At 34.9% G+C, this 24271-nt stretch overlaps 3 protein-coding genes across 3 annotated transcripts; 1 reads left to right on the forward strand and 2 right to left on the reverse strand.

Moving 5' to 3' along the window:
• Nucleotides 1–1774: 1774 nt before the first annotated feature.
• Nucleotides 1775–4263, reverse strand: LOC102613799 (plant UBX domain-containing protein 4). The gene is made up of 4 exons (XM_006467309.4): nucleotides 4000–4263; nucleotides 2898–3189; nucleotides 2558–2653; nucleotides 1775–2423 (listed from the first exon to the last, which is right to left on the reverse strand). The coding sequence occupies exons 1-4, from the start codon at nucleotides 4146–4148 to the stop codon at nucleotides 2046–2048; spliced, it is 915 nt and encodes a 304-aa protein (XP_006467372.1). The 5' UTR covers nucleotides 4149–4263; the 3' UTR covers nucleotides 1775–2045.
• Nucleotides 4264–5872: 1609 nt separating this feature from the next.
• LOC102613509 (uncharacterized) lies at nucleotides 5873–10997 on the forward strand. Its single transcript, XM_006467308.3, has 14 exons — nucleotides 5873–6147; nucleotides 6577–6731; nucleotides 6839–7006; nucleotides 7336–7466; nucleotides 7624–7768; nucleotides 7904–8175; nucleotides 8580–8704; nucleotides 8946–8989; nucleotides 9282–9413; nucleotides 9537–9614; nucleotides 9905–9987; nucleotides 10081–10203; nucleotides 10329–10389; nucleotides 10468–10997. Exons 1-14 carry the CDS (start codon nucleotides 6048–6050, stop codon nucleotides 10636–10638), a joined length of 1788 nt encoding a protein of 595 aa, XP_006467371.1. The 5' UTR covers nucleotides 5873–6047; the 3' UTR covers nucleotides 10639–10997.
• Nucleotides 10998–11496: 499 nt separating this feature from the next.
• LOC102612916 (uncharacterized) lies at nucleotides 11497–15586 on the reverse strand. Its single transcript, XM_052435010.1, has 3 exons — nucleotides 14147–15586; nucleotides 13974–14047; nucleotides 11497–11963 (listed from the first exon to the last, which is right to left on the reverse strand). Exons 1-3 carry the CDS (start codon nucleotides 15201–15203, stop codon nucleotides 11508–11510), a joined length of 1587 nt encoding a protein of 528 aa, XP_052290970.1. The 5' UTR covers nucleotides 15204–15586; the 3' UTR covers nucleotides 11497–11507.
• Nucleotides 15587–24271: the final 8685 nt, after the last annotated feature.

Here is a 24271-nt window from a genome sequence, read left to right on the forward strand (position 1 = left end):
TATGCATGCTGCTTTTTGTAGTGCCATCTAATCATCCATGCCCATGCGATGCAAGTGCCACCATCAATTGAGATGACTAAGCTCGATTCCTTCGTTCCCTTGATGGCAAACACAATCTATACACAAGATCATAAAATCAATGGAAACTTAGATGGCTTTGATCCGAAAGATTTATTGATATTCAATAATTACATAACAAGTCCAACTAAAAAAAAAAAAAAATTAATAATTAAAAAGTAATGCATATCACAATAATATTCATCTCTCTGAACTGTTGACAGTCATCAGTATCATGAAACAATATTTCAAAATAACTCCCAGGCGTTCATAAACCAACTTCTCACTTGTATATGAAATAAGGAGGATCTGTAGGCTGTGGCATACCAAAGCCAGTGCTTATTGTGAAGTGTTTTGCTGTTGAGTATGCCTCAAATTTTACTCTCTGTAGTTTCTGATTTTATTTAAGCATTTAATACAGGGTTAGAAGAAGTCAGTTATCACCTAATTAGACGATTCAAATAAATATTCCGATAACCAGGAAATAGAAACATGGTTTATTTCTTCATTTATCTTTGATCTGCCAAATTTAAATGTGTAATCATGCTAATTGAAATGTCTTTTAAAAATTGATATTTTAATACGGGCGATGAAATAAGAAATTAAAATTATATTTTAAAAATAGGTTAAAGTAGTAAAATCAAATTTTAAGATGATCTAAAGTATATTTCTCCCATATGATCCAGGGATATTTTGATAGTTTCACAAGTAACATTTAGTGATAAAATAAGATATATATTTTGGGTGAATTTATTTTTTTTTCCCCCTCAATAAGAAAATAATCATTTCATTCATTGATATGAGAAAAAAGACACGTTACATCGGCTGGGAAGTCATCCAACCATATGATTGATTCACAGCTTCTCAAAGCTCTTTTAGTAAAAGAAAAAGAGTAAGCAGGGTCATTACAAGAACTTAGAACACGTTAAGAAAGTCTCTTTCGCCTTTTTGAATCTATGAAATAGACTAAAAGATCTCTATTCTGCTGCTAATTCTGTTGTTGGCTAGACCGACCACTTCACAGCAATCTGTTTCAATAATGAACGCTGTTAACCTTGCCTCTTCTTTTACCGCTAACCCCCATTTGATAGCTTCGCTTCTACTAGTACTAGAGCTATTTGATTCTACTAATTACCCCTTACACCAAGCAATCAAATTTAAAATTCCAAGTTTTACTTTCTACTACCTTAAATAACAGCCATATGATTTTTACCTTTAAATAATTCAGTATTAATTTCTTTCAACATCCACGACAATCTATTAACTCATCATTTTAATTTTTCTGGAATTAAACTTTCATGATCCTGACAATCTCACAATCGCAAAGGACGGGAACAGTGGATACCAACAGGGTGTTAATCAAGCTTAACATTGAGAGATTAAAATTTTTTATTTCACAGTAAATAAACACTAAAATGTCGAATCATAGCTGTCAAATTAGGACGTCGTTAGGTGTTCCACCAGTTCACTACATTGGTTAGCCTAGGAGGGAAAGGCAACTTCAGTTTTAATCGGCTCGCTCTATCCATGGGTTCAAGTGTGTCAACCAAGATTGATGACGAGGAGGTTCGATTCTACTGAATGCTTAAAACGATTCCAAATAGAGAGTGCAAAAGACTGAATAAAATTTAATTCACAAGCATAATCACCTGCACATTGCGCGTACGTGAATCTCGAATGAATGATCATAAATAGATGTCCTGCTGTGAAAATCATATCGACAAATGTGGGTTTAAAACATATGGGAAAAGATGCAAAGAAAAATCACTGTAAACATTTTGAAGACAGATCATGGTACTAAAAACAAAAACATAGAGACTGCTAATCACTCGAATCAACCCATCCATTACCAAGGTGTCGTCTACAAAAACCTAATCTCTCTCTACATACAAGTAAATGGAGAGACTCTTTTTCTTTTTTTAAAGTGCAATAAAATATTTTCAGTTAATAATAGGCAACTGAGAGCGTTTGAAGAGCAGAGTGCTTGCTCAGAATTTCTGGATAACCACCGAATTGGCAAGGCCCGCCTGCTCTATGGTCTGAGTTCGATCAGCGAGAACTTTTGGAGGAAATCCCATCATCTGCAGCTGATAGTTCCTAGCAGTCCCAGGCCTAGATGCATCAATGAAGGAATGAATGTCGCTGATTGTGTGGTGAAGATTGAAGTGTGCTATCAAGCGGGTTCCGTCCGCCAACCTGATCTGAACTGATGTCGACGGAAGGTTTTCATCAACAACCAGACCCTCAGAAGAGGAGGAAGCAGTGTTGACCGGGGTGGAATCAACAGTTGGTTCAGAAGCTGCAGTACTGCTGCTACCCAGTGTTCTTCCAACACCCTGAAATGGAACATGGTGCTTCTCTGGTTCCTGCAAAAATATAAACATTAAGAATGATGGTTTACCAGTTTCCAACAAGATCCATATTACATTGAAACCAATTTGCAGGGCCACGGCCCACTGCAAACATAAGGCTAGTACAAAACAAAGAAAATTAGACTTACAGGGCATTTCACATCCCTCCTTATCAGATTGACATGAACTGAGGACCTTTTATCAGCAGGCTCTAGCTCTTTTGGACACTCAGACTTTTTGATGCTCTGCAAATGGATGCAACCACCTCATAAGCACAATATCACCACTAAAACACAATTAATACTTTGAAAAGCAAACACAAAAGAATCCAACATGTCCTTCAGAAGAAATGTTGAAACTGGGCACAAGTTTTGACTATCTGCAGAAGGATAGAAACCACATATTGACAAGTCCAGCAAGACAATACAATCTCTCTCCTTGTTTGTAATTTTATGTCTGCATATAGCAGTGAGACATTAAGGTCATTACCTCTAAGAAAGATGCATTTTCAGGATCATCCAACCTCCTCAAGGGACCATCATTAACAGTGAAACCATTGGCCCAGAAAACAATGTTATGAACAATGGGCTCAGGCTGCTGAGGTGCAGACGGTACAGTTTCCCCCGAGAGTAATCTAGCAGTTCCAGTAAAGCTTCTTGAGCTTGAAGATGGACTGAGATGCTCAAGCGGCCCTTCTACAGCTCCCAGTTCCTTAGCCTGATTGAAAATCGCATCCACATCATTAGGATCGCCCTTGGAAGGATCTTGGACAAGCATACCACTGCAAAATTAAAAATATAAGACACTCACATAATTTAAAAAAAAAAAAACCTACAATATACAAAAGTGCATGTTTAAACTCAGAAACAAAATAAATGTAAAAAACCACTACCCAAATTAGAGCCACGAACATATATGTACCAGAACATACAGACTTGGCCAATCACGCTAAGAACTAATTCCTTGCGAATACTCGAAACCAGGACTATCAAGGGCTGGCATGTAGAGCAACAGTAAAAGCCTTAGGTTGCAAACAATGTCTAAATCAGCCGTTCATCAATCATATGTAGGAATTATTCAAGTATATAGCATCTTGTTGAAGTCCTATTAAACAAAATGAAACAGTCAAGAGCAATGAGGGCCCCCCTTGAACAGTAAAATTATTCAACAAAATAAGATTTAACCCCACTTATAACCCTAAATTAGCTCCAGCATATGACCTGGGGTTTCAGGTTTGAATCTTGACAATTCCAAATTACCCGATTAATTTCCTCCAAGGACACTAATGTTTTAAATTTATTTAAAACATGTTAGGTTTGTCCAAAGCAAGCTATCACACGATCCTATTCCTAACCTAACACTGCTGGGTGCACACGAAATGATCTTATGTAATTCATAGAGTTAAAAGCAGTTGCATGAAAAACACCCTCTTTCCCTAACCAAACAAACTAAGAACAGTACAACATAAAAAAAGGACAAACAAGCATAGAAAATTAACATTATTAAATTAAATTTGACTAAAAAATAGCGAAAATTGGATAAACTATGATAGCTTCAGCGAAAACGAGAGGGAGATTTAGAAGAAATGGACCTCTTCTCGCCACCAGTGTAATACTCTTGAGGTGCATCATCGTCTGAGTCGGAGTCGGGTCCCGACCGCCGGTTCAGATCGGAGAGCGTGCGTATACCGCCGGCCCGACTGCTTGATGGTTTTGCTGGTTTTTTGTCACGTGACGCCATGGATTGGAAGTTTTTTCTGCTTCAAACTCGAAAAGGAGAGATGATAATCAGTTGAGTTTTTTATGCGGGAATCTATTATATAAAGAAATGTTGGGTTACTCTCTCTACAGCGCGTCTCTTTCGGTTTTGAGCGAGTGCTAAAGATATTTTCTTTTTAGATAATTTTTTTTAACTTTTATTAAGACAAATTTCGGAGTTTTATATCACGGGTAAACTCCTTTTTCATCCATGAACATTTGCTCTATAGCACCACGTTATTAGAACTTACAAAATTTACCGGACCTCATTTTTAGATAAGAATATAATATTAATAAATAAATATAAATTGTCAAATTTAACATGATTATTAAAAAAATTGATTTAGTTGACACAATTTTTTTCGTGTCGATTTAAGATTAAAGTTTTTTATTTATTTACCCGATTAATAGCGCGATTATATTTTTTATTTTAATTTAATTTGTAAATTCTTATCATCAAAACTCAAATATTAAACATGATTCTCTCTTCTTCTTTTTTTATACACACACAACACACGTATGTATATGTTAGGTAAGTTGAACATATACATGGTATTTTATTTATAAAATTTTATACATGTTTAGAATTTTAATTGTGTAAATATATAAAATATTGGTAGCATGTATATTTTATAATATCGATAATAATATTATATATACGTATACATATAGATAAGTGCAAATGTTTAATGTAAATATTATTAAATATATAGATATTAATCGAGTTATTTGATTACTTATTTACTCATCATGTCGGGTAAAGTTTTAATATTTTGACATAATTATTAACTGAATCTTGTTTAAGTCTGCTTAAATTTAACACAACATAAACATAATTTGGTGACTTGTTTTGCCTGCTCTACTCGTTATATCCTTACCTTGAACCCAACATCATTACCTTTCATTTTTACACACAATTTGACAGTTATACGGTCGGGTAAAAATTCACATAACCCATAAAACAATTATACATGACACAAACTCACATAATAAAAATAATTATTAGATTGATCTCTGTCAAATCAGGTTGTTAATGGGCCAACTCATTAAAAATTCATATGCAAATGTAATTTTTAAAAATTTGAATTTTAGAACATTTTTATTATTCTTATATAATGAGATTGTACATTGGGATATGTTGAATGATTCAACTTAACTTATAATAGTATTCCAATTGCCTTAAACTAAGTTAAAGAATAATCCCCTTATCTAAGGATGAAGTGAATAAGTGTTCACCAATTTTGCGGATTAAGTACATCGTAGGATATTTTTATTTGTATCTCAACTATATGTATCACTCATTTACTAAATAATAAATTTCATAACTAATATAGTTATTATTATATCATTCAAATGATGACTATAATTAGAGCTAACAAAATAGGTTGTTGAGTTGTATTTTTGTCGTGTCAACTTTGTATCATATTAAATTTATACTAATCCAAACATGATCCATTTAATAAACACAGATTGTTTTGGCTTGAAAGCTAAATTGATTTATTAAAAAAATTATAACATATTAAATTTTTATTAAAATTATTATTTAATAATTATGTTTATTATATACTCTTAATTTTTATTTTATAATTATATTTTTTTATGACAATAATTTAAAATTTATCATATATTAAACATGGCGTTAGGTGTTCATTTGTAAAATTAACTGGAAGTTACCGAACAATTGATTTATAATCAGTAATTAAAAATACAGTCTAAAATAAAGTTGTAGAACCAGTGAACCACCGACTCAATTTGGCACGCAAATTTGCTCCAACTCCAACCCAAAAACAACTCGGGCCAGGATTGTACAGACACAAATACTGAAATTTACAAAAATTTCACTCTCATATATTGAGAGAGAAAAATAAAAAAAAAATCTCTGATGGCGTCTTTGCGGAGGCTGGCGAAGACAGCTTCGGTGTGGCGTGTCCTAACTGCTTCGCGTGCTTCGCCACGTGGGCAGCCTCGCCGTCTCCCCCATCGTAAGTGAGCTTATCGCATTTGTTACTAGTTGCGAGCTATAATTTTCTTTATAATATTTTTATATTTATTTGTTTGAATTGTCGCAATTACTTTGAAGTTTGAATGTTTGTTTTGAATTTGCTTTTCGATCTAATATACGAACAGTTTCTTTTGGTTTGCTAACCTTTTTTTCTTTTAAATGAATAGTTTGGTTAGCTCACTTAGTTGCAGAATTTCTTTTTTTGCGTTTCAGAGTTTCTAGTTCATCACAAACGCTTTCAAACAGAAATGTTTACTAATTTATATTGCTTGACTGAAATAAACAAAAATGCTTTGGCATCAAATGCCAGTTGTAGTGATTATAAGAAAAACGGTTTGTAATTGCAAAAGTGATGCATGCGCACACCATATTGTAGAGAAGGTTCTAGTTATATTAGTGATTCATGCAGGATCTTTGGAGCAGCAAATTCGTTTCAGTGCATCAGAAATTCAGCGGCCGAAACTGCTGGATGATACACCAGGACCTAGTTCTATTCATCCAGCTATCTTAGCTGGGCTCTTTGGTGTTGGGGCACTCAATATTGCCTATGCTGATGGTGATCAGGTTCGCATAACTCCTAAGATCATTATGTGGATAATTTTTCAGTGTACATTGCATTGAAATTTCATTTTGTTGAGTTCATTTACTTTTGAAAATTTGCTTTTCTGCAGGGTGCTGGCACTGCTAAACCTTCATTGCCATCGGAATCTTCTTCAAGTTATGAGAACTTGGAGGAAATTGCAAAGAAAGAACGGCAGCGAATTGAAGAGTTGCTTAAAAGGAAAGGAATGCACTATGGTTCTTGTCCCACGTTTACTGTTGCTGTCAAGGGCCAGAAGGTTAGTGCCCATGTTTTTCTTGGCTTCACACCCTCATTCTTCTCATTATTGAAGACAATATTTTTATTCTCTGCTAGAAGTTATTAATCAGTGTATATCTTAGTATGCGAAAGCTACCTAATTTTTTTGTGTTCCAATGGATTACGCACTGTATGGACATTCTTAAATTCTCAGTGTGGAAATCCTATGAAGCTCATTGCCTTTATTGGCATGCTGCCATCTATTTCCTTGATGTTTCTGTCTATTATTGTTGTGTCTGCTTCAGTCTGTGGTGTAATTCGATTATAATACTGCAAATGTAACTCTAATTGAGGTGTTTTGATCTGAAGGTCACCATTAAGTTTCAAGTACCTCCTGCATGTGAAATTCCACAATTGATTGCAAACCTTGTCTCGCATCTTGGACTGAAGGTTGAAGAGCATGGTGGTGGTTCGGATATGGGATTGCGCGCTTGGGACAGGTTAATGGAAAACATTATTTATTCTGTCTTAAGTTGTTGTTTATCATCCTTGGTTTTGTAGCGCACAAATTTGTGTATGCCTAATGTCGGATTTCTTTGTTGTAATTGTCAATGTTTAACGTGCTCTAAATTTCTTTGTTTGTTTGTGCTAATTCAGTGCAGTTGCTTGGCAATTGACACTGAAGCCTCCTGAAAAACAGAATGAAAGTGGAGGGGATCGAGCCCAATCAGGAGACATGAATGCACGTGAAGGAGATCTATGCATCCTCATATTTCGTTCACTCATTACCTCAGATAAACCAGTTAGATTTCTAGACTTATAGTATTTCATATATCATTGTCATTTGAAGTACTTTATATGTCTTCTTGTTTATTGTCAGCAAGGACAATTTACAAGCAGACAATTTTTATTTACATATGGGTGCACTTATATTCAGGAAATTGAGTTCATAAAGAAAGGGAGCTTAACTTCTGAAGAGCTTGATGCTTTGGTGTCTGTTTTACAATTAGCCGGTAGAAGGTTTGGTCAAAATAGAACTTTGGAAAGAAAACCAAAGGAAGGTATTACACAAAAGCCACGGGCAGACAAAACAGTAGCCGCTCTTGAGTCCATGGGAGTCAGAATATATGGACTTGATGAACCCCAATTGAACACCTCAAAAAGTGAGATTTCGTGGGAAAATATTGCTGGTTATGATCAGCAGAAGAGGTATATAGAGCTCTAGTGCCCAGTTTATCTCTTTTTGCTTCTTTTACTATCAAATGTCAGTCAATCCATTTGCTACCTCAGAAAGCAAACTTGATGAAGAATTTTAATAATTCAGTGTTTGAGGATTTGTGTATGGATTGGCAAACGGCTTGAAGATGTCAAGAATTTTTGTTCTTTTTTCCCAAATTATTATCAATTTAAATTCAACAGTAGTTGTGCACAAGAATGATCGTTAATTTTACCGTTCATGAGTGTTTAGTTGGGTTTACAGGGAAGTTGTTTATATTGACTAAAAGTTTACTGGAATTTTGTAGTAATTTGATTCTTTTAATAAGCTTCTCAGCGTTTTAAATGTTTCAGACTTTGGCAATATGATGGATGGCTTTTAACTGCTTGTTTTGCAGAGAAATAGAAGACACTATATTGTTGTCTCTTCAAAGCCCTGAAGTATATGATGATATTGCTCGTGGAACTCGGTGTAAGTTTGAGTCGAATAGACCTAGGGCTGTGCTCTTTGAAGGTCCACCAGGTTTGCCTTTTAATACCGAATAAGTTCCTCAAGTGTATCGCTTAAAGTTTGTATTGATTAACTATAAAAATTTGTTTCTACAAAGTATTGTATCAAGAGTACTTTCCTCATATGCTGTCAATATTCTTACTTCGTCTAATCACTTTTATACTGGTTGGGTCTTTTTAGTTTGATATTCAGCTTCTAGTTTGGTTAGTTGATAGCATGTGGGGATTTACTTGTAGTGCATGTTAAATTTCAGGTACAGGGAAGACATCATGTGCTCGTGTTATTGCTAATCAAGCGGTGAGCATGCTAGGCATTTATTGGGAACTGGATATTTACTTTAGCCTGCATGTCATATTTTTAACTCAAATTTTATGATTATGTGCAAAAAAACATTTTTTTTCTTCACCACATTTTGACTGACCCAAATATAATTGAAGATTTTACATACATAAGAAGTTAAGGGTCACATGATAATATCAATTGTGGAGAATATGAACATTATTCATGCAATCATGGTCAATAAAGTGAATCACATCGTATTACTTTCTGCTTGAATCTGTCTTGATTTTAGGGTGCCATGCCTTGGCAGGGTGTTCCATTGATGTATGTGCCACTGGAGGTTGTCATGTCAAAATACTACGGTGAAAGTGAGCGGCTATTGGGGAAAGTGTTTTCTCTTGCCAATGAGCTTCCAAACGGAGCTATTATTTTCCTGGACGAGGTAACTGATGCAAATATGCTCACCTTCGTTTTGTCCAAGCAATTTATTCTCTGCTTCATAACTAATATTCCAAAATGGAGCTCCCAGATGATAACCTTCTTCCATTCTTCGTCTCCATTTCAGGTTGATTCTTTTGCTGTTGCTCGTGATAGTGAAATGCATGAAGCTACCCGAAGAATTTTGTCCGTGTTGTTGAGACAGGTAAAGCTAGGATTTCACTTGGTTTTATGCCCCAGATAATGAGCTTTCTAAATTGCCTGTCATATATGTCCATATTGCCTGTCTTGACGTATTTTATCCTGTTGGTTGTACTTTTACATATTTTCAGTTTCTCTGCCTGCCATAGCATTGCTGAAGTAAATCTTTGATTTGTCGCTAGACTAAGAATGCTTATGTATTTGTTTATTGTACTGATTGCGTGTGGATGTATCGGCAATGACATAGTTTGTGTCGGTGACACTGCTTTGGGTGATATTCTTTCATTTCTGCAGATTGATGGATTCGAACAGGATAAAAAGGTGGTGGTGATTGCTGCAACAAATAGAAAGCAAGACCTTGATCCTGCTTTAATAAGGTAGTATTCTCACACATTTTCCTGCAGAAAGGCAGTTGTACCAAAGGGTTCAGATGGGAGTTTTCTTACTGATGCTTTTTTTTACTTTCTCAGTCGGTTTGATTCAATGATTACCTTTGGCCTACCGGATCATGAGAATCGTCAGGAAATAGCAGCTCAGTATGCAAAGCACCTAACAAAAGCTGAACTGGCCGAATTAGCCACTGCTACAGAGGAGTATGTAATCTATATATATCTATGGCATATAATAAAACCTTTAACACCAACCCATTATCGCCCTGACTTTCTATCATAAGATTGGCATCTTATTGCTGTCTCTCATTGGCACTTGCTGAAAGCAGAATGTCGGGAAGAGATATTAGGGATGTGTGTCAACAAGCAGAGCGATCATGGGCATCAAAGGTAACTTTCGTCTCTGGTGGTATTTTAATAGTCGTTGTGGTATTTACTTATATGAAACAACATTCATGGCTTTGGTAGATAATTCGAGGGCAAATCACTAAGGATGGAGAACAGGCTTGTCTTCCACCTCTACAAGAATACATTGAGAGTGCTACAAACAGGCGGAGGTCTCTGCTTGATGCAGCAGAACAAAGCCACCAGAATATCAACAACCACCGCACAAAGAAACAGCCGTTGGATTTATGTTGAGGACAGCAAAAGTATATTAGATAGGGAATTAGAGTAAGCGGTCCTTGTGCATTTCCCCATTATGGAGAGGGAGATCTCAAAATGCATTTAGATTTGCCTATTAACATCCGATAAGAAAATAGGGGATCTATAAGAAAATTAACAATTATAAAGAGTTCTATCTTTAAAAAAAAAAAAAAATTCTTAGAAGAATTGTAGAAGCTTGATTATTCTCAATGTATTGCGCCCTTGTTCGCTGATAAAACCTAAAATGAGAGATTTCATGAGGCATGGCTTTTATTTTGTGAGAATCCGATAAGGGGTTTTTTGGCCTTTTTCATAAATATGAATAAAGTAAAGTGGTAATATTCATATTGAAATGGGAAGAAAATTTGTGTTGATTTTTGATATAAAACACTCGTGTTGATAAAAAGATTTGAGCCTGGTTTAATAGTACATCCCAACAGGGGACGGCTGTACTTGTTCAATTTATCTCTCGCAACTTGGATGCGGTGAGGTGGGCCGTGGAAAGTTTTAGAATACGCAGGAGGGAAAACTATTTCCACCTGCGTATTAGTAACATTTTATTTATAAAATTCAAGTAGTGGAAATTAAAATTTATTTGAATTATTCGCATGAGGATTATTACTTAAATACCCATACAATAATAAGAGTACAAACATTTAAAAAGAATATCCTATATGATAGGATTACACAATGAGCGCCGCTGTGAAGTGTGAACTTCAAAGGATAAAGTTGCTTTGGAGCATGCTAAGCAGCAAAGCTCCTTCCCTGCATCAGACGTAAGACAAAATCACCTAACTCAGTGAACCAATTGAAACCAAGAATCGACTGATTCAGGAGTTAACCACATAGAAAGATCAGGAATTTTACCTCTGAGAAACTCGTGATTCGTCTTCTTCAGCGCGCTTTCTCTTTCGACTCGAATTCATCCCCTCAACAAACGACGCGATCTGCAATTGAGTGTGCATCATCATCCGAGTCATCTCAGCCTCTGATTCCATTCTCCTTTTCTCCGCCTCGCACCGCAGTGCCTCCCTCGATTTGATCATCTCCAGCTCGGCGAGTTCCTTTCTCAGCAGCGACTCGCAAAAGGTTCGGAAACTCGCTGACGTATCAGCTAAGCGCTCAGAGTGACTCGAGCCACCAACCGAGTCGCAGCAATCCGGGTCAGAGCGCTTTTCAAATTCTTCATCACGTGTGCTGGATAAACCTCGGGCATGATCGGTGTACCTCTGACGGTTCTCTTCTTTGGTTGCGCTCCGATTTGATCCGGCTCGGACCTCCGGCTCCACCATTTGCTTCGTCAAAAGATAATTGTGCTGCTTTTACCAGAGCAACCCTTTCTTTCTTTCTTTTGTGCGCGCCACTGCTGGTAATATTGCCACGTCATCACTTTGAGCATCAAACATTTTCCTTTCTTATATCTAAAAGACTTTTTCGACAGGCAGATGCTCCAATTTTTTTTGTTCCCCGCTTTTCTAGGTGGCCACTTACCTCGTGATATAGTATAAAAATATAAATACGGTCGTTCTTTTTAACTTAAAAATGTGGACTAAAAAGATGATTTAAATTTTCATTTATTAGATTTACTCAATCTAGGCGATAAATGGAAAGAAAATTAAGTTACTTTTTTAATTAATTTAAAATGTTTGAGTGAAGGAAACTTCTCATATACATATACCCTATTTCACACACTTTAGACCCACCAATCTATGCACAGACACAAATTAATAATTTTTGTTTTCACATTGAATGTTAGGAAAAATCTGATCTCTTTAATCTAATGCTTTCACTAGAAGAACAAAATTAAGGACAAATTAATAATTTTTGTTTTCACATTGAATGTTAGGAAAAATCTGATCTCTTTAATCTAATGCTTTCACTAGAAGAACAAAATTAATTCCTTACTCGATTATCGACATACGTTCTTTTGTTTTATTAGAATCCTCAATTTTTAATAGATAATAATGTAACTAATATAGAATGGAGTTTGAGTATAAAGTATTTATTGATCATTTGGATAAGATTAGGACTAATACCAATTAATAAGTAATTTTGTGTTACCAACAAGCGTGTAAATCAACTGGTATGAGGTTGTTCTAACTTAACCAAAGTTTTCGGTTCGATGCTTGGGAATGCAGCTGTGTTAAATATTTATTGGGAGAGTTTTGCCGCCCTAGTGGTCCTACCCAGCTCAAATCTGAATTAGTTGAGACTCAATATTATCTTCGTATACCAGATGGTTTAATACACAAAAAAAAAATTTTGTGTTGAATTTAAATCTCATATTATTATTAAGCTTTAAATGTGTTTATCTTTTCGTAACTTTATTGATGTGCTTTTATAACTGTCTACTTTTAGTGTAATGCATGTTAATTAAAAAAACAACTAGTAATTAATATATTAAACATATAATTTTAATTATAAAATTACTTGAAAAGATATAACAATTTGAAGAAAAAAATTTACAGTGAGATACATATGAGTTTAATGATATTTAATAGGATAAAAAAAATACCGTGAAATAGCTGATTTTTTTTAAAGAAAAGAAAAATAGTAGTAATTATAATTGTTTTCTCTCTTTCATATGAGTTTAATGATATTTAATAGGATAAAAAAATACCGTGAAATAGCTGATTTTTTTTTAAGAAAAGAAAAATAGTAGTAATTATAATTGTTTTCTCTCTTTGATAAAAAAGTTCTAAAATATTAACAAAAGAGAAAAAAAATCCTTTCAACCATATTAAAGAGTGCGAAATATATTTTATATAAAAAAAATTTAGTTGAAATATCTTTTAAAATATTTAATGCTAAAAAAAAAAACTCTTCAAATCAAAAAGAGGGTTTTGTGATGCTCAACCTCGTCGGTTTCTCCTCTAAATTTTTATGATATATTTTGAAAAATTAATCAACTTACAAATTGTCAGAAATTATTTGGGTCCACAAGTACAATGACACAACTCAACCCACAAAACTCAAGAAACGGGTGGAAGAGGCAAAATTCCTCGAACAATTGAATTGCAAATGGAGCGTGCAACGTTAGACTCGATGTGGATGAGAGCCAATAAAAGATGCGACGTATCACGTACTGTGTGTAGGTGTCCGCGCATTTGGACCATTATGTTATTTCAAATAAATTACAATCACGAGTCCTTCCGTAGGCATGCCAAGAAACAAAGCCACATGAATTCAAGGGTCAAAAGAGCACAGCAAAGCATACCTCCTTAATCCTTAGAGATCCACCATTTAAGAGAGAAAAAGACAGAGAGAAAATTCAAAAAGTTTGAACAAACTTTCAAAACAAATTTTAATACCTTTCTATAAAATAATACCAAAGGGTACAGACTTTTCCTTTTTGGCCGGTTAATAGTAGTGTAATTACATGTCATTGAAGGTAAAACTAACCCTATGTTTACACAAAACATTTAGATTATACAAATAGAACAATAAATTAACACGAAAATCAAACTCCTTCAACACGGGTCTCACTAATCCACACATTAATAATGATAAGAATAAGCATAATAAACCTTCTTGGTGAAGAGGCTGCGCAAATTGAAGAGATTACTACTACCACTATTTGCAACATTCTTGTTGCCAACATTTCCACTGCTGCTGCTGCTGCTGCTCCTGTTACTGCTTACACCAATTGCACTATTTTCGTCACTCCTACAACTCAAATGATGCCTGTAACCAATACACATGGGCACATTCACGTTCAAGTTCAAAACCCTACCTTTGTTACTATTATTATTACTACTCCCATTATTACCCAACAATTTACTTCTTGCATCTTTTTTGTTGCCCACTTTTTCACCGCTCCGGACCCCAGGCTCGGAGGAGCTCTTCGCTAAACCCGAACCGGAACCACCACCCGCACCACGCTTGACTTGCCAAATAGGGCTGCTCCGACCCAAATGAACCCCGGCCCGACCCGGACTGCTAGGCCACTTCCTTGACTTTGACTCACCAGCCGAATTACTCCTCGAACAAGGTGCACTACTCACCTTCCGCGTTGCAGGAGCTCCGGATACCATCCTGGGTCGAGCGACACTATTTCCGGCGGATCTGCTCCTTGAAAAAGGCCAGATATTGATATTCAACTCAGCTGAGCTCGCCCCGCCTTGACATTTCTTCTCCCTCCTCTTCTCTTTGTCTTCTACGTTCTTTGTATTGATAACATTCTTCTTGTCACTTCTTTTGAAAATGTCCTTCCAACGCTTGGATGAGGTCAGCCCATTAGTCAACTCGGCCGTTACATGTCTCAACTCTGGCCCAGCTTCAGCTTCTTCTTCTTCTTCACCGGGTTCTTTGTCTAAGGGCCCAGGATCTGGATGCGCGTTCGGGTCAGACGATTTGTTTGGAAGAAGGTGAAGAGGGAGGAGGACTCCATCAACGAAGAGTTCATCAGCTGAGAGGAGATTTGGTTGAGGAAAACTCGGGTTTCGGACCATCCAAAACTCAAACTCGGGCGAGTTTGTATCCCTGCCGTTTCTTCTTCTACCACTGTTGCATGGAGAAAGACCTCTAATTTCATGGGTATTACTATTCGGACTATCCATTTTTTCTCTCTTTTTCTTCTTTTTAACCAGAAAACATATATTTTCCTTGAGAATAAGAAAGAAAGAGAGAGTTGCTTAAAAATTAAAAGTCTTCCGATGAGGGGATGAGCGAAGTGGGAAGTTTCTTTGATTTTGCGAAGAGAAAGAAATGCGAAATGAGAGAATAGAGAGAGAGAGAGATAAGAGTTTCTCGGACAGAGAGGTGAGTACTGCGACTCTGACCGACCCTATGGTGAACAGTTGTTGTAATAATAAGTAAAGAATTAAATTGCTCCTCCTTAAAATATATGTATGCTACTATGTATGTATCTATATATAAATAATAATTGATTGAGGGAAAAGAATTAAAATAATTTTAAGTTTTGACTGAAGGTGGGGGGGAGAGAGAGAGAGAGAGTCAGAGAGGTTCATCTCATCTCATAAAGCATAAGGGATAACGCATGCAAGAAGCAAAGTAAAAAGTTAGCATGGGAACTCGTTACTGGTTTACTAACAAGAATCATTTTAGTGTGCATGTTTAGTTATCTGTTCAAACGCATTGCACGTGTAAATTAATTAGGAAAAAATGAAAAAAAAACCCCCCAATTATTCAAAATTTACATGAATACAAAGAGCTCTTTTCAATTTATACGTATAGGGACTATCAGTTTCTAATCCCTTGACATCTACACGATTGTGAAATCATTTTTGTCAAAAAGGGTAACGAAAGAATCGCAAATGACTCTAATTATGTAATAGTTCTGTGTTCGTTCCTGAAATATTTATATGTATTCCAGCAAAATTTAGAGATACTGATGTTCTATTAAAAATAAGTAGTTAAATGACTATAAATATATGGCTTTAGTTACCTTACATTATTATATAAGGTACATAATTTTTTCACAATCGTTTGATGAAAATCTAACGGTTGTAGAAATAATATGATTTTATTACCTTATATTTCTACAACCATTAAATTTTTATTAAACAGTTGTAAAAAAATTATGTAACTTACATAATAATGTACGGTAACAAGCTCTCAAATATATATATATACTATTATTCTTAACTTTCTTTACATTTAAAAATAATAAAAGTAATGCTAGCCATCTGATCCTTGGACATTGGAACTTGATGACTACATCACTGCTCAAGAGGAGTGGTAATTGCTTGACTTTACATAGATGGCTAAGGTACAGACGCTTACCTAACAGTAGGGGTGGGCAAAATTGGGTTTGGGTCAACCCGATCAAACTTTGAATTGTTCGGATTAGATAAAAATTCATCTGAATACAACCTGAACTTACAATCCAACTCGATCCGATCCGATTTATATTCGGATCGGATCGGGTCAGGTTGTAAGCTCTTGTTGAATTCGGGTAGGATCAGTTCGGGTTAGCTGGTTTTCTTGATTTTATTACTAACATTTAAAAACACATAATCACAACAATTAAATACTAAATATTAATTGTCAAATTTGCTATATATTAACCATATATACCATCAACAACAAAAAAGCTTCAACAAAAAAAAACCTATGTTTCAAAGGGGAGAAACTCGGGTCGGGTTGAAGGCCTAGAGCAGCAGAATATAGATTGGTGGCACCTGGTAGCAAATTGGTGGCACTTGGCAGCAGATCGGTGGCCATGGACGCACAGCAACAGACCGGCGGATGCGCAGCGGTAGATCGAAAGATGTGCAGTAAATCAGTGTAGAGACGCACAACAGATCAGACGCCTCTTGAGGGTGAGGCTGTGACTTGTGTGGCGGCCTCCATTGGTGAGTTGGCATTGGCCCAATGCCGTAGGCTATGACTGTGTATGTATTTTTTGTAAAAAAAATTTGAGGATTGAGGAGGGTTGAGTCTTGTGAGCGTTTGTGTATGTAACAGTGAAAAGAGAATTTGTGATTTCTGTGTGTGTGGCGAGTGTGCTTTAGGTTTAGTTTTTTTTTTTTTTAATATAGCAACCCGATTGGGGTTTCAGATTGGCCCGATCGAGTTTCATCATTTTCATCCGATCGGGTTTCCTTTAAAACCCGATTCGATCCGAATCCAAAAATTTTCAGGTTGGGTCGAGTCGGTTCGGATAATTTCTCCACCCCTACCTAACAGCTGCACCTTAGCCAGCTTCACAAGGAATAAGATCCTCTCCTGATTTGAACTATATTGAGTTTTTAAAATTTTTTTATCATGTGTCTTTTAGTAGTAGTGTGTGAATAAAATATAATTTTTTTTATTAACAACTAATAGTTATTTGCTAACAACATGATCATATCAGGAGAGAATCATAATCCACTTCGCAAAGGGTGTATTTAGTAAGCAATTTCTCACTCCCGTGCATGTGTGTCCTTGCACCATTGGGTGTGTACGTAACAGATAATGTACCGTAGCAAGGTCCCGAAAGTGGGGCTGACTCAGACATTAATGAAATGGGGACAATTTCAATATAATTTTGTGGTGGCATGTGGGGTTACGTGACAACTCCTAAATCATATTACATCTTCATGTGGGCGTTGACATTTCCCCCCATTTTCTTCTTTGTTGTGTTATTACTGAGAATTTAAATTATATTCACTCCACGTGACGTGTGTTAGCAAAAGATTTTTCAGGAACTAATCTAAAATTTTCAAGACTGCCTTAAATTTATATCTAAATTTTGAACTCTTGCAAATATCTCTCTCTTTCTATCTATAGCTTACATAATGATTGAAGCGAATTTTGAATGGTTAACAATTAACAGGAATGCTCGAGAAAATAAAGCAAAATTCAAATTCGCTAACCTAATTTCTTACAGAGATGAAAAATTCTCACGTTGATTAAGGAACTACATGTTATAGAAGCAGCTTTATGGACTTCCAAACATTTTGACCTTTAATTTCAAACTTTTGAATCATTCAACAAATCACAATTATATATTTAAAAAAAAGAAAACAACAAATCACAATCATCATGGGTTGTTCATTAACTAATAACCTACTGAGCAAACCATCGTTTTCTTCCTCTTAAATATCTTTTTAATTTGCCTTCAGTCCAATGACAGAGTGACTTCAATTATATAATAAAAAATTTGGAGTTTAGGCTCCCTGTGTTTGATTACTAATGTACGTTTTTATGGAATCTCTTTCATTATCAGTGCAAAATGACAATGATTTTGCAGAACTTAAATATTTATTCTTATCCCAAACACTAATGAAAACAATTGAAACATCATTGTCGTTGTAGAAAACCAAAGTGCTCATATATTACAATCCAAACTTTATTTATATATTCATAATTGGAAATTTACGATAATTATCTCAAGTTCAATATTATTATGCCACAGATTAAATTTTTAATCTTATTAATTTAGAAGGATAAATCTACTCTACCCATAAATTTATGTGGGAGAAAAAAAAAAACCAACGCGAGGTTGGTTGCCACTTGCCAGTGAAATAATAAAAAAGAAAAAACACTTTAAAAATGATTTTGTATCTTTCTAAATTCCGTTAACGGGAGCAAATTAAAAGCTGGCATTAGAAAAATTCGGATGGGTCATTGATTTGGAACCGGATTTGGGTGCAATGCAATTACTAGATAACTCTGTGAAAGACGATAAAACGGACACCTCGGCGATAACGGGTATTAATCAGCCCCACGTCAGCCTGTCAATTATGTCAAATCGTCTTCCACCTGTCTGTCCGATGAAAAATAACAACCAAGTCCCTATTTTTCTACATTTTCTCAAATACGAATATTAGCTGAGACGGATGAAGCAGCCGTGTACCGTTCAAAAATTTTGGGCACCGCAAATCTGCAATGTAAGTACGTACGTAAAGGGTGCTTCAGTTGCTTCGATGGACGTGAGTACCCAAACGGTACGATTAGAAAAGGTATGAAATTACATGAGAAATCGTAAAAGTCAGGGACTTTGGTGTTATTAATTGTACAGATTTAATGAGACCCCGGAAAGAATTTAAAGATGAATCTGACAAAAGTTGAAAGAATATTAGTATTTTATTAAAAAAAAATGAAATGGGAAATCTGGCTGTTGAGATCATGCATCATTTATCAACCAAAGAAATAAAATCAAGATTTTTGAGGTTAAGAAGATGACAAATTAAGTGGAGCCGAAGCGAGGTTTGATGATGAGCAAGTGGCTGGCTGGCCGTGGAGATTTGTAATAGTAATGGGTAAAGGCTAAGTGGGGACTGGGAAGTGGGAATCCGACACGGTGAGAAAGAGAGAGAAGAGAAAATGGTTGATTGAATTATGAGGATTGGGATTTTCGCTTGTTTGTAGGCAAAATGATGAGCCATGTGCGAGCCAAAAACAAGCATTATGTCATTAATGTAACGGACCCCCCACTCTCTCATTCTGTCCTTACAGCTGCTAATGCTATGTGTAATATGTTTAGCCCTGTGGAATGTGGATAATGCTCATGATCCAGTGCAGCTCAGGACCACGTTAGTTCCGTCGCCAGCTTCACATCATCTCACTTCCCTTGATTAATTGATTAATATCCCATGTGATAGCAGCATCAGCACCATGATTTGTTAATTTTTGTGTGAGGAATTATTAGACTATATATAGAAATTCTCTTGTGCAGAATTATTGGGCAGCAGTAGCAGTTTCCAGGACGTGACAAATGCGAAGGTCCAAATAAGACTAGGAATGTGATACATCGATGAAGTTGTGTACTTTTCACAAAATAGGAAAAATGAATGCTCGTAAATAAAAACAAAGGAAAGATATAAAAGCTACTTTCTCTCCCTTTTTGGCACAACGGATGCTTACAATGATGTAATAAAAATTTGAACTAGCTGTGTTTATCTCCAATACAAACACAAAAAGCCATCATACAACAAAAAGGTATCAAAAGGTTGCTTTAATGGTGCTGCGACCTTATTTCATCTTCATAAAAATGACAGTTTAGTGCAATAAATGGGGCATTTGTTGTCCACCACTGAGCACTGAGTGAGCTAGCTAGATATTTTATTTATATTATTTATAAAGCACAATTGTTAGATGGATTTGAAAAGGCCAGTTTCTGAACTGCACTTCATATCTCAGGGTTCTGCTTTGCTTCGTGCAGATAGCTTTATTTTATGACACAACTTCAGCAGAAAAGGAATTGAAAAAGGATCTTGTTTACATAATTCTTCTACCATCTTGTGATAAAAATTAAGAGGTCGTGGAAATATAAAATAATAAAATATTATTATTTTTATAGTGATTGAATTTTTATTAAATGATTGTAAAAAAATTATATATTTTATATAATTATATAAAATAATTAAAGTTATTGAAAAAAATTGTAAATTGCGAAAATAAGGATCTTAGACACCCATCGTACGCATTATGTCTATTTTTATTTTAATAAAATGAAGATATCATTAATAATAAAAATATATATTTTAATATATTTAAAAAATTCAATTTATAAAAAAGTATATTTTATTTATATTTTAATGGAATCATTATCTTAGAAAATGTTCTCAGTGGAGAAGGTGTGGATGATCATATTTAATATTTGCTTTGGATATATTGTTTGGTCGCACAATATTCCCAAAGGTTATTGCGTTTCATCTTCTTGTAGGTACGACATGCATGTGCAATATGCATGCCATGCGAATGAAAACAAACCCAAGTTGATTAATCATCACAAACATCAAACATCAATGGCGATATCTTCACAATTCAATATCCACAAATTAGCGAGAGGGACAAGACAGAAGTGATGTCCAGCAACTATGTGACTACATATTAAAATTGATGTTATTGGAAAAAAGGGAATCATTTGATAACAAAACTCTCGAATCACTCGAAGTTTGGCTGAGGGGGATTTTTTTTTTTTTTTTTTTTTTTCCCTTTGTGGGTAAGTTAGATGAGAGGGATTAGATGAGAGTACGTGCTTGCCGGTTGAGTAGAGAAACCTTATTCCTCGAAGCCAGAGAAAAACAAAATAGGAACACGCTTCATTAGTTATTATTATTTGTAGCACAAGGCTTGGAAATTGAAAACAGAAACAGTTTATTTATTTATTTTTTTTAACCTTGTTTACGTGATTTTTCTTTTTCATTTCATGGGTTTCAAAATTGGCTTCTTTTGACATTCCATTTTTTATTACTTGTTACTATCTGCTCATATTGCTTCTCAGAGCACAGATCATTCAAGCTATTTAATTAAGTAAAGACAATTCTTAATTAACAACGTTCATATTGTATGGTACCATAATTCTTATATAATTAGCCTAGCCTCAATAAGTCGCAAGCACTAGTAATGTATTTGGCATACCACATTATATGAGATTGTATTAATTAATGCAATGTCATTTCGTGTTTGGTAAATCTTCATGTTCAATTTATGGTGTATTATATTATAATAATATAATGAGGGATTAGGTTTATTTAATGCGGCGCTGTTCATATTCTTTTTTTTTTATTTCTTTAATTAAAATAATAAAAACAAAACAAAATATTTAATATTTAATAAAATTAAAAACTCAAGAATGTTGCCGTCAGTGCTGATGAACTATTGGCGACAGTTCAACGACAACCGACCACCTATAGCCGCTGCATAACATTATGTTTTGCACTAAAATTTGATATCATTAGAATCCTTATTGTCGGGGCTACGTAATAGTATAATCATTACTAGCAAAAAGCTTCCATTCGCATTAAATTTATGATAAAAGTTTTGAAAGCTGAAATTTTGATCATGAACGAAAATTCCTCTGTCCAGGATAGTTGCACCATTGCGTAGCTTTGATAATAATGATTCTAGTGGCATTGAAATATAGTTCAAATGACACTAAACTACTGCGGTCGGCGGCAACCAACGGTGAAATTTTTTTATTTTAATTGTAAAAGTTTAAATTATTAATTAAATATACATATTAATAAAATATAAATGAATATTAGACTATTAATTTAAAATAAATATCAAAATATAAAATATTATTTTATGTAATACAGTGCATACTACATCAAACATAATAGTACATTACAACTTAATACAACATAACATAATATAGTTACTCTAATAAAACATAATGTGCCAACCATACTTTTAGTAAATAAGTTGCACGCTTTTAGGAAATAAGTTATAATAGTTCGGACATGGACTTAGGTCCTATGGGTGTGGACGTTTCTTGAGTTGATTCTATAGTTCACTTGACTTTGATGGATGATGGATGGATGGATGGTGCTTATGAGCTTTGTTATTGTTTAAAAAGTTCTATTTCTTTGTCATCATAATTTCTAGCAATTCCATTGTAGTTTGTTTCATAATCAATGTCTCTACGACTCTAAGTTGTAAACTTCTTTAAGGGGTTGTTGGGATGTGATGGGTACCTACTTTATTTATTTTAATTCGGATTTTCAAAATGGCAAATAAATTTGCAATTATTCTATTGGGTTCACATGCAAAATGAACTTTGAATCCATAAGAATCCAGTTTCCTCAATTATTACTTGAAAAGACTTTGGTCCATAATTTAATGGGTTTTTTTTCTATCTTAAGGGTTTGTTTTATTTAATGCTTTTAACACTCTCGAATGTCTCTAAGACAAATCAGTGCTAACAGTAACCATTGCCATGATTCATGAACAGTAGATTACATCCTTATAATCCTAATTTACTAATTTAGGCATCACACATTGAACAAGCCCTTATGACTACTAGTTGGTCATTTCACTTGGCGAAGGTATTGTTTGTAACCCTTGAGTGACAAACAAGTGCCAAATCCATAGCATAAGATGTCATTGATATATATATGTATATTTTTGGTTTGGGGGGGGGGGGGGGGGGGAGAGTAATTAATTGACAGCAAAACAACTGATTACAAGTTTTAACTAATGTCGGCACTACAACTTTTGGACGTTCTTTTTTCAAAGACCAACGAATCATGGTGCTGAGAGCTAATTTTGCTAAACAAGGTGCTGCTACATTGTACTGACTAGGATCCTTCTTCCATCAAAAGTCAAATTTCCAAGTTCCTCAATAATCCAACTAATTTCCCCATTGGTAACGACCTCTCTACTATCATTTTGATTACACTGAAGGAGTCAAGACTCAATGATCAAGGGCTGCAGACCAGCGCTTTTTGCCATTACAGTGCCTTCTAAAATTGCCATTGCTTCTGTAATCTCCACATCTTCTAGGCAGTGTTTTCCACAGATGCTTGTAGCCATCACTTCACTTTTGTCATTTCTGGTTAACGCACATAGATCAGCCCATCCTCGTACAAAATGAACCATCCAGCTGTGGGAGGGGGACCAGGCAAGATTTGAAGCAGCAGAACTTCTGTCAAATCCGATTTTGAGCTTTGAGGGACTGCTGAAGCAGATCTGAAGCTGTTAAGCTAGACTTCAGCCTTAATGTACATGTCTCGAGGGTTGGAAATCTTCCTGCCAAAATAAAACTTATGCCTGGAAAGCCAAATGTACCGCACAACCACTGCAGAGAGCTTTTGCAATATGTGATGGAATAAACTATTAAAATATGTACGAGTCAAATCAATAATAAATTGTATTATAGGATACAGTTTCCTTGCATACGTACAGCTGATTCGAAGAGCCATGAAGATAAGAAAATGTGGAAGCTATAAGGAAAACTTGACACTGCTTGAGTTGTATCCTACCTAATTAATATTATATTCTATTGAAATCATAATTCAATTAATTGTTTTTTTTTTTCATTGCTTTTGTTGGTGTTGTATTTACAAAAGTAGCCGTATTGTATTTGTGACCATGTTGCTACTAGTACTCAATACCTGATCCCCAAAAGTGAGGTCTTGAATTTTTTTGGTTATTTATCCATTGTGTTGCTTTCAATGTTTTGTCCTTTAATAGTGTAATTCACATTTTTAAAATGTGATAATTTTTAGTTTAGAAGTTGGATACAAAAATTCATTACGCTTGGAATGAAAGAAAAGCATAAGATTCTCTTCCCCTAAAAACAAAAAAAAGAGAGAGACCATTAGGATTTAGGAACCTTTGAATCTTTGATAAAAATATGGTGTAAATAACTGTCAACAGATGAGAAAATGTACATGGCAAGAAAAAGTAAATAATAAAAAAATATTATCCTCATAAATCCAAACTACCGCCA

This window comes from Citrus sinensis, chromosome 2, assembly GCF_022201045.2.
Source record: "Citrus sinensis cultivar Valencia sweet orange chromosome 2, DVS_A1.0, whole genome shotgun sequence".
NCBI classification, from domain to species: Eukaryota; Viridiplantae; Streptophyta; class Magnoliopsida; order Sapindales; family Rutaceae; genus Citrus; species Citrus sinensis.

Coding starts and splice junctions, on each gene's coding strand:
- LOC102613509 (XM_006467308.3), top strand. CDS start 6,048: ATGGCGTCTTTGCGGAGGCTGGCGAAGACAGCTTCGGTGTGGCGTGTC. Junction 10,204..10,328: donor TTAGCCACTGCTACAGAGGA/GTATGTAATCTA, acceptor TGCTGAAAGCAG/AATGTCGGGAAGAGATATTA. Junction 10,390..10,467: donor AGCGATCATGGGCATCAAAG/GTAACTTTCGTC, acceptor TGGCTTTGGTAG/ATAATTCGAGGGCAAATCAC.
- LOC102612916 (XM_052435010.1), bottom strand. CDS start 15,203: ATGGATAGTCCGAATAGTAATACCCATGAAATTAGAGGTCTTTCTCCA. Junction 14,048..14,146: donor TTATGCTTATTCTTATCATT/ATTAATGTGTGG, acceptor GTGTAAACATAG/GGTTAGTTTTACCTTCAATG. Junction 11,964..13,973: donor GGAAAAGTCTGTACCCTTTG/GTATTATTTTAT, acceptor CTCTGGTAAAAG/CAGCACAATTATCTTTTGAC.
- LOC102613799 (XM_006467309.4), bottom strand. CDS start 4,148: ATGGCGTCACGTGACAAAAAACCAGCAAAACCATCAAGCAGTCGGGCC. Junction 3,190..3,999: donor TACACTGGTGGCGAGAAGAG/GTCCATTTCTTC, acceptor TTAATTTTGCAG/TGGTATGCTTGTCCAAGATC. Junction 2,654..2,897: donor AAAATGCATCTTTCTTAGAG/GTAATGACCTTA, acceptor ATCCATTTGCAG/AGCATCAAAAAGTCTGAGTG.